We start from the raw sequence: 10,753 nt of genomic DNA, 5'->3' as shown, positions 1-10,753 counted from the left end.
TCAACGTCAACAAATGTCATCTTATAATAGTGAGATTATGAAAATACAAACAAGTTTCTGTTTTTAGATGTAGGTTTTGTTGTTGCTTTTGTTTATTTTCTACTTAGTAGCAATGCCTCAGAGCCACAAATACACAGAACGCAAAGGAAAACGAACCCTCGTGTGGCTGAGCCGCTAGCTAGCTATGCTACATTTCTAGGACGGAGTTGTCTGGACATCTTTGGACAAACAATATAAAGTACAAAATGTACATGTTATGATCACATGCTTATCGCGTCACCACACTTTTAGGCTTTTTCACTCTGTTAGTAGCACAAGATAACAAGATGAGTTAGGCAGTGCTTAGAGTTCACGTCACAAACAGACCGGTGGTGAACTAAAGCAAGTCGGGTGTTTTGTTCTTCTTTCGTTCGAGCACTGCACAGTTCAGGCCCTGCTCTGCATTTTTATTTTTTCCGCAGGGAACAAACTGGTTTGTAGTCTCCATCTTCATCATCCACTTCATTTGACCTGAAGACTGAGAGGAACATCTTTGTTGTGATTTTTTTAACTTTTTTATTCAGGAATAAATAAACAAATCGCAAGAAGGAGATAATGTTGAGTTAATCCACCACTAGAGACTCTGAATTGGACGTCGGGGAAGCGTGTGCAAGCTAACCTGCTGGCAGTGTTGTTAAAGAGGATTTGGGTACACCTGTCGAGGGTCATAGGTCATTTCTGGCATGTATTGCTCATGTAGCTCAGCGTCCAGCGGGAGGCCATCCATGGGTAAATCAGAGTAACCATATGGAGGGTAAACTGCATCCAGATCTTACATAGAGAGAGAGTAAGAGAGAGAGAGAGAATTTAAAGTTACAGTAATGATGTGCAAACACAAAATATTTCAATTGTTTTTTTTTGTTTTGTGTTTAATTTTTTTTTTTTTAAATTTCTAAAAATTAAAAAAAAAAAAATTATAATGAAATTATACATTATATACTATATATATATATATATATATATATATATATATATATATATATATATATATATATATATATATATATATATTAGTGATGTCAAACGATTAATCGCGATTAATCTCGCGATTAATCTCATCCAAAAGAAAAGTTTTAGTTTATGTGTGTTTACTGTGTATATTTAGAATGTATATATAAATACACACCCATACATGTCTATATTTAAGAAAAATATTTTGCGTTTATATATTAAATATATTTATATATAATATAAATTATATGAATATAAATATATACATGTAAATACATGTAAATATTTTCAAAATATATACTGTATGTGTGTGTATTTATATATACATAATAAATATACACAATACACACACATATATTATGTAAACAAAAACTTATTTTGGAAGCGATTAATTGCGATTAATCGTTTGACAGCACTTAGTATAGTATTGTCACGAATCTGGTCGGTGGACTTCTGTTTACTCACCACCAGAGGTCACTCCTCCATCACACTGACTCTTGCACCACACTACTGTTGCACTTCACCCACGAACTACAATTCCAATCATCCATTGCACTGATAACACATATACAGCTGATTGCACTAATTACGCTCACACCTGAGAACTATCTCACAATCACACACCCTACTTAAACCATGGACTTCCTCTTCCTCTCTGCCGAGTATTGTTTAGCATTTATCATAGCGATAGCTACTCTATACGGAGCCCTCTCAGTTATCATAGCCTTGCCTTGCCTTGCCTTGCGTGTTTTCCTTGTTTTTTTATATCTGCCCGTGTTTCTTGGATTAACCCGTTGCTTTACCGTTCGGACTCTGTTTGCACCTCGTTTGGATTATTGCTTGTGTACCTGGATTATCTCTCTGCCTTGCCCTATTGGATATTGTTCGCCGATCGTCGACCCACACTTGCCCTAGGATCTCTCTTGTGTCTTGCCTGTGCAATATCTGTTTGCCTGTGTATTGACTATGTTTATAAATAAAAGTTTGCACATGGATCCTCACGTCTTGTTCGCCCCGTTACAAGTATAAATTATCTATAAATATTTTAATAAATTACAGATTATATATAATTATTCGGTAATTTATTATAAAATTGACAGTTTCTAATAATTATATATTCTATATATAATTATATATAAATATTATAAATTACACTGAAATATGATATAAAATGTAATATTTAATTAATATTTTGCTTAGATAAATTATTAAAATTATAATAGTAAATGCATTAACTATACGATTAGTTAGTTAATGTTACCATAGAATGTATACAAAGATTTATAATGAAATATTACAGAAAGTACAATTTTATAGTGTAATTATATATATTTGTTACATAGGTTTGGTCAGAACATAGTATGAATAAATGTGGACATGTTTCAATGTGTTGTTTTTAAATTATAATATTTAAATGAACGTTAAATTGACAGTCCTGTTAATTAAATCATTACAAGGTCATTTATTATTATTATTATTAGATTTTATTTTTGCTGTCTTTTCATAAAAGCACTAAGCTGCTCAAGGTCATCGTGTTCAATAATGAGATGTGCAGAAGTAAAGTAGAGTGCCTAAACTCCTCTAACCATGGTAAAATCAGTGTACACCGTGTGCTCAGCATCACTGCCTCAATTAATCACTTCGCTGATGGATACAACTTTGAGCAGGGGGAAAAAAGAATAAAAACATGCAAAATACTTCCAGCAGTTTCACATAATGGAGGACCCTTGACATTGATGGAGGGTTGGTTAATGAAATGTAAGTGACCGAGGGGGATTTCAGATGAACAAATTCAATGAATCCAGCTGTCACACTTGTTAATACACCAACATTCAGACAGAAACACACACAACCCCTGAGACCAGAGCAGAAACGCCTGAAGAATCAGGTAGAAAAACAAGCTCATCCTCAAACTTCATCCGTCATATTTGTGATAGTATACACGGAAAGTGATGTTTGTTTTGTGCAAGACAAAATATTACAGCTGTATTATTTTCAGTAGATTTTTGTAAACAGTCCAAGATCTGCAGGGAACAATTGTGAAGTGAAAAATGTCAAGTTAGGCTTACAAAGTCAGACTTAAAGGTGGGGTATGCATTTTTTCAAAAACGCTTTAGAAAATTGAGTCGGGCTCAGTACCAAAACAAACTTGTAACCAAACAGCAGTAAGGGGGCGTGTCTACTCATGATGCAGAGGAGAGAGCGCTCATCAGTGCACATGACAGACATTAGCCGAGCTGAGTAACGACAGAAAGATAGAGATGGCGGATAAAAAAACAAAAAAGGAAAACGTCTGTGGAACAAAAGACGGCTTACACCGTGTCTACACCGGATTTGTCGTGTCGCGGCGTGGCATCCAGTGTAGACAGCATCACTGATTATAATGAGTTCTTCAGTATTTTGTCGTGCCGCTCGCGTCCGGTGTAGACAAGGTGTTACGATAAGGCAAGAAGTAGGACCCGTGTAAATATCGGATCAGCTTACCAGCGCTGGAGAGAACTCAAGGAGCGGGAAGGCCTGCGATCGGACGCAGAGGTTGCTTTGTTGCTTCTCAATAGGTGAGTAACATTAGTTTAGCGTTGTTTCACAGAACTAATCGTTGCAGGAAAGTATGTGTGGAGGTGGTGCTATCAAAATAGGGGCGAGACCCTTTTGGGGTAGGGGTGTGTTTGTTTTGATGATTTCAAATGTCAACATTGGCTACCATAAATCACTTACCCCACCTTTAAGGCAACGGACAGTTGCTGTTTTTTATTATTTAATTTAATGTGTACTATAATTTAATCATTCCATGAAACAGTCTGTTCATTATTCATCATAAAACAATATTGAATTGAACAGAATCATTCTTACATTCTCATTCTGAATTAGTTTATAGTCTCTTGCTAAAGACTAAGTTTTCCATACAGATGTATTTATAGGTAGACTTTCATTGTTAGTGCTTTGTTTTGCTTATTTTTACAAACTGGGGTGTTCTTCAGATATTTTATAGCTGAACAGTGTCAGTGTTTAAAATATCTGCATAAGAGGCTCAAACAGGGTGATCTGGTTTCAGTAGGTTGTTTTTTATTTCCAATTTCGACGAGCGAGTGAACAGCACAACGCATACTTAATGCTCCCTCTCTGAGGAACACAGCATTCTGTCAGTTCATGGGACAAACTGACAACAACACAATCAAACCGCTCTTGCGCTTGATAAATGTGAATTCAATGACTGTCTCTCTTTATCTTTTCGTCTTTGACCCCTCTCTCACACGCATACGCACGCCATAACTCATTTGTCATGTGGCATTTTATTTTAATGCTCTTCGCTCTAATGCAGCGAGATGTGCAGGATAAATAGGCAAATTAAAGTCGTGACGTATTGTGTGTTGTATTGGTGTTGCGTACTAAAGCAGAAGGATAGTGAGTGAATGTTCTGGGCTCTCAACTCACCATCTGGTAAATATCCAGGGTCGAGTGGCATGGCGGCGTGTGCCTGAAAGAATATGAATGCAAACGCAATCATTAAAAGTTTCTTTCATATAGAACAAGGATATGAAACACTTTTCAAATACCAGAAAATAACAAAATATATGCAACTTGAGCATCAAATCAGCATACTAGAATGATTTCTGAAGGATCATGTGAGACTGAAGATGAAAATTTAGCTTTGATCACAGGAATTAATTATATTTTAAAACACATTCAAATAGAAAACAGCTATTTTAAATGGTAATAATATTTCACAATATTACTGATTTATCAAATAAATGCAGCCTTGATGAGCAAAAACCTTGTGTCATTAAAAAACAACAGTAGATTAATTCTTTACTCTTTAATTTACACTTGTCATTTCAAACTTTTATAACTTTCTTTCTTCATTTGAACACCAAAGAGAAATTTAACAGAATGTCTGAGCTGCTCTGGTCCATACAAGAAAGTGATTGAGGACTGGGCCTATCGAGCTCCAATTAAGCCAAAAACGAAGCACAATCATACAGCCGATAGCAGTATAAGAAACTAAACTGACACCGAAACATTGAATTATTGAAAACAAATGCACACTCTGTTTCACATCAGTGTTGAATTACCAACTTGGTTTGCATTAACTTTCAATAACTGAAAGGTCTGTTGTCACTTATGCCGTATCAATATAATTATTTCATTACGATTGCTAAAAATTGACACGGCATACATAATTCGAAATGATCTCATTAATAATAATGTGCACTAATCTGAGAGTGTGCTAGAGTGCTCCTGAATAAATATATTCACCATTTCCCAGGCTGCAGGGTCATGTTTGAAGAGGGAATGAGTGAGCTCCACCGACACACGCTTCCTGTAGTCTGAACTCTTGTCCTCAGAGATGCGGAAGAGAACGGCCGCAGCATAGGTGGCTGAGGAAGAGAGAATGATTACAACCAGATTTTTTGAAATATGATATAATAATTATTGATATGTTATAATGGATTACTATTATTATTATTTTTATTTAATTTATATAATGTACCAAATATATTTACTTAATAAATGTGGAAAGAAAATAAATAAATAAATAAATACATACATAGACATACATTCATACACTGATAATAATAATATAAGGAGACTTAAAAATGTCAAAAATGACAGTTGTTACAAAAGATTTCTATTTTAATTAAATGCTGTTTTTTAGAATTTATTTCAGAAAGTATTCTGAAAAATATTACATTTCATAATCTAACGCACACATTGCCTGTCCTTAAATGTCACACTGAATCAAGTGAAGAGTAATCAAGTGATGTGTTGTGTCACATGTCAGTCAGATAGCCTTCTTATATAAAAAAACTGTTCTTGCCCAGATTAGACCATACTATTGCCCAGATGTATTCCTGAAAGTGAAAATTTCAGTTTGTGAAACTAATAGCCATTTTACACATTACGTGAGAACCCAAGTGTTGAGGTGAGGATTCACTTGCGAACTTGTGGTCTCTTGTGTGTTCGGCTCATTTTCTACATTGAAGTGTGGCATCAAAGCCAACGTAACGACATGCTGCGAAATCTCTGTCTACCACAGACTGTCATTGTCAGTGTTGGTGGTTTATGAAAGCTGCTGGTGAGATACTGTAAACAGAAGAACTCAGAGATGCCAGTTTTCTGTATCAGCTTACAGTATTTCCACTGAGAGTGTGATGCAAAATAAGAGGGAAGGTTGGCACAGTTTAAAATGGTTGTATAAACTATGATCTGTCCAATGGCATATGTCTCTTTTCTGTGTTTTAACAACATAAGAGTGACACTTACGAAATTAGTCATGAGATATGGCAAGCTGTTTTAACATTTAATCTTTAAAATGTACTAGTATCTATTTTAATGGTACTAGTACTTATTTTTTAGCTACTACTATCTGTTCCATTAAGTACTTGTACTTATTCAATTGTTACTAGTACGTATTCTTTAGCCACTAGTGCTTAATATTTAGATACTATTGACTTTAAAGATTAGGGGTGTAACGGTACATGTATTCGTTGCGGGTTTTTCCATTTTTAACGCATGTGTACCGAACAAATCATTCACTATTTTCAGGAAATTCAGACAATACATGCCATTTTGGTGCACTTTGACAAGGCTTCTATACAGCGATTTGTCACGCCACATCAGAGCATTGGCAAGATCATCTCTTTCCTCGTTATTACTAGTTTTAACATGAAATAAACATTAATGAACATCTCACATAATCACTCAATCAGTGTTTCAATCACAGAAAGACGTCAACAAAACAGCTTGTAAACAAAATGTCACAAAGCATTTAATTTACCTCAGGCAACTCATCAGTGCCTACAGCTCGTTATTTGCTAGAGAAATTAAGTCTAGAGAAGAGCATTTCGAGAAATATTAAGACTATATACTTCATTATATTTTACTTTTACCGTTTAGTGATGTCTTAATTATTTAATTTATGTTTAGATAAATCTTTTATGAAACAAGTAATGACAGCCACTGTGTAAATTATTGTATTTCAACAACTAATAGAAATGGTATAATTTAGAAGTTAATTTAAAAACTGCATTATGTGCAGTTTACATGTTTGCATGCACATTTTTTAATTGAGTGTTGATTATTATAGTTAAAAATAAATAGAAATTTAATTTAAGTTTGGGCTCTGTTGTTAGTTGTAACCTTATAGTAATGTAATAGGTCTCCCTATAGTTTAGAGCAGGAGCTGAGGTAGATTTTTTATCCCTAGGAAAAATGTTATTGTAATTGAATTTATTTAAAGAAAAAGCAATTTGTTCAATTTAAACAATTTTTTTTGTGTTTTTCCCTCCTGCTGTACCAAAACCATACTGAACCGTGACATCAAAACAGAGGTACGTACCGAACCGTCATGTTTGTGTACTGTCACACCCTTATTAAAAATACTAGTACTGATTAATTTCTTATTTATTAGATAATAGCAATTATTTCAATAGAGATTAGTAACTATACTACTGTTACTAGTAACACATTTCATATTTTCCATTGACTTATATGGGGATCTGTCATTCATATATTAACGACTCAGTTCTCACTAGCATGTATTACAATAGTGACTAGTATCTTTTTCAATATTACTAGTAAGTATTCATTATATACTAGTACGTATTTATTAAATACTATCACTTTTCATTAGATACTAGCTCCTTAGTAGTTAGTCATTAGGTAGTAGCACCTTTTGTAATTATTAAAATCTTATTATACTAGTCACATCTGCTTTTTAACTTGTCTTACGACTAGTCAGAATGGCCACAAAAGAGTTCAATTAAAAGCTTTACTAGTAAAATAAAAAAACATACAAGGAACATTTGGAGTAAGTACTTGTATCTAATAAATGTGTGCTAATATCTATTGAAGAAAAACTAGGAGCTAATAAAAAAGTACCAATGTAATAGGTACTATGAAAGAATGAATGATGCATTTATATAGCGCTTTATTGTGTATTGTTGTACACCCAAAGCGCTTTACAATCATGTGCGGGGGGTCTCTCCTCAACCACCACCAGTGTGCAGCATCCACCTGGATGATGCGACGGCAGCCACAGCACAACGGCGCCAGTGCGCTCACCACACACCAGCTACAGGTGGAGAGGAGAGAGAGTCATAGAGCCAATCAAGTGTATGGAGATTATTAGGAGGCCATGATAGACAAGGGCCAGTGGAGGGAATTTGGCCAGGACACCGGGGTTACACCCCTAATCTTTACGAGAAGTGCCATGGGATTTTCTTCCAACCCCCTGCTGGCCTCACTAACACCTCTTCCAACAGCAACCTAGTTTTCACCGGAGGTCTCCCATCCAGGTACTGACCAGGCTCAACCCTGCTTAGCTTCAGTGGGCAACCAGTCTTGGGCTGCAGGGTGATATGGCTGTATCTACTAATAAGAACTAGTATCTAAAGAAAAAATACTTGTATGTAATAAGTAACTACTAGTATCTATTTAACCCTCTGGGGTCGAAGACTGGACCGGTGCTGTCACATTCCTTCTTGATGACCGCGAAAAGAACTAAAAATACTCCGTCATTTTTGATCGTACAGATAAGAATAAGGCATCGTTTGAAACTGCAAAGGGGCTACATTTATTTGTGTAGTCATAATAACAACAAAACAATGTGCTTTTCTAGTACGTTTTATACATTAAATGTTAAAACAGCTTGCCATATTGAGGTGTGGCATTAAACTTTATCTCGATGTGCATCACTCACCAATCCCCTCATTGGGAGAGTGCAGGAGCTCCATTAGAGGCGCAGAGGCTCCTTCTGCGTCGATCATCTCAGCAGACTGCTTATCCAGAGCCAGTTCACACAAAACACCAGCAGACACACGCTTTATGTTCTCCACGTAGGAGTACAGAAGCTAACAGGAAAGAGAATTGCAAAGAACGAGAGGGGTTATACACATTAAAAACTCATCTCTGTTGTTTCACTACTGCTTTATCAACACCTACATCTCATTACAAGGTTGTACTTTATATGAAGTCTTGCACTTCTTATGTAACTCTTTCCTATTTTTTTTAAGTTACTTTGGACAAAAACATGTACTGAAGTAACTATGTAACATAATGCACAGTGTTTTGGGAAGCGACAAAAATTAGTGACAATATTCACAGTATTTTTCAGTACTGTGACATTTAAAACGATCTCCTTTTCAGTATCAAGCTAATTTTCCCAAAAACTGACCAACACTGTTTTTAACACACTCTCTTTTTGTCAGTTATTTTAGTGAATTGGTTCATCCAGCAGATTCACATTTATGAATCAAATCAGAACAACGAGTCCCTCCACATAATTAGTGTTGTTAAAGCTGAAACAATATTCTTTTCCATTAATTCAAATAAAGCTGAAATAAAACAAAATATAATATAATACAACATCATATAAATATTACATCAACATTTGATTAAAATATTACATTAGATGGAAAACTATATAATTATAAAAAAATATTTATATATATACATATATATATATATATACACACACACACACACACACGCACACACACACAATATTTATACTAATACAAACATAATTAAAGCTAAAAATGAAAACAGTCAAATGAAATAAATAAATACAATAACAAGGTAGTATATAGTATATATAGTATACTATCATAATAAATACTGTAGTAAATAAAAAGTCAATAGTAAATATAGCATATAAACAAAAAAATTATGTAATATTCAAAATAAATAAAAAACGCTATAACACTGGACATAAGTCTTTTTAGCATTCAGTTTAATCTTTTTTCGTTAAATATTTTATATGCTATTTTTTATCATTATGTTTCATTCTATATAAATGATATAAATTTGACTTCATTAATTAGTATGTATCTCTTCAAATTTAATACTATGACCCCTCTCAAATTGTTGTTGTGCCATAAAAATGTGTCTCTAAACAAAAGTTATCATCTGATAGTTATGTATTTAGAAAATATATGAATATATAAATATATGAATATATAAATATATGAAACTTAAGGTTTTTTTTGTAGCATAGCTAACTACTTTTTCAAACGAGTAGCTTGACTGTACTTAAAAAAAAGAAAAGAAATGAAATGCAGCTTTGCTGACACTGGTAGCGTAATATATAAACACAGACAAACACACATGCAACAGCAGCCAGAAGCCCTGCAGTCATCGCCCGCAACACCCACACATCACAACACACACAGATGAACCGCTTTCATTGCCAGGACTGCCATAAGTTGGTTCAGTACTTGCACAAACAGAGGAATGGTCTGCATGCTGGCGATCTCCCCTCGGTTGATGGGATCTCTGGCCAGTATATGCAAAGCGCCTGTACAGCCTTCCACGATCTCCTCCATTCGCACGCCATCCTGTGAAAAAAAAAAAGAGTGAAAGTGTGAAGAAAACATTAACTCTAATACTAAAGGGACCTGGTCTATGCCAAATACTGGGACCTTCATGCTAATTGGATTGTATTTTGACCTCCCTTTGAGGGCTTCGGCCTACATGTGAGGGTGAATAAAGAGGATATATGAAGAATCCATGCACAGGCATAAAAAGCTCCAAACGCACCTGATAGGTTTGCTGGGCCCCTGAACCGTGTCTTTGAGTTTCCTGATGAGCTTTCAATAGCAGGTTGACCAGTCGAGGGATTGCCCCAGATTCTCTCAGAGGCGCCTGATTGGCCGGACACAGGGCCAAGTTACGAATCAAACCCACTGTGGCCTACAGTGCGAAAAAAAGCATATAATTAACTACTGTTTACTGTTTTTCATCTATTTGTTTGTATTTTCTT

The 10,753-nt window shown here is 34.9% G+C and overlaps 1 protein-coding gene across 2 annotated transcripts in view; it reads right to left on the bottom strand.

Annotated features, from left to right (window-relative positions):
• The window catches only part of LOC306884925 (junction plakoglobin-like), a 60,504-nt gene continuing 49,751 nt past the window's right edge, over positions 1–10,753 (bottom strand). For both annotated transcript variants that reach the window (XM_079441173.1, XM_079441174.1), the window contains exons 10-16: positions 10,531–10,683; positions 10,209–10,328; positions 8,693–8,843; positions 5,248–5,369; positions 4,426–4,468; positions 659–810; positions 1–517 (exon numbers count right to left, since the gene is read on the bottom strand). In XM_079441173.1, the coding sequence (XP_079297299.1) occupies positions 674–810; positions 4,426–4,468; positions 5,248–5,369; positions 8,693–8,843; positions 10,209–10,328; positions 10,531–10,683 (726 nt within the window). In that variant the 3' untranslated portion in view covers positions 1–517; positions 659–673. The remainder of the gene's footprint in view (positions 518–658; positions 811–4,425; positions 4,469–5,247; positions 5,370–8,692; positions 8,844–10,208; positions 10,329–10,530; positions 10,684–10,753) is intronic.

The sequence above is a fragment of the Barbus barbus genome (assembly GCF_936440315.1).
Source record: "Barbus barbus genome assembly, chromosome: 19".
Classification (NCBI taxonomy): domain Eukaryota; kingdom Metazoa; phylum Chordata; class Actinopteri; order Cypriniformes; family Cyprinidae; genus Barbus; species Barbus barbus.
The sequence above is the reverse complement of the archived record's forward strand: the minus strand, read 5'-3'. Positions and strand labels throughout refer to the sequence as shown.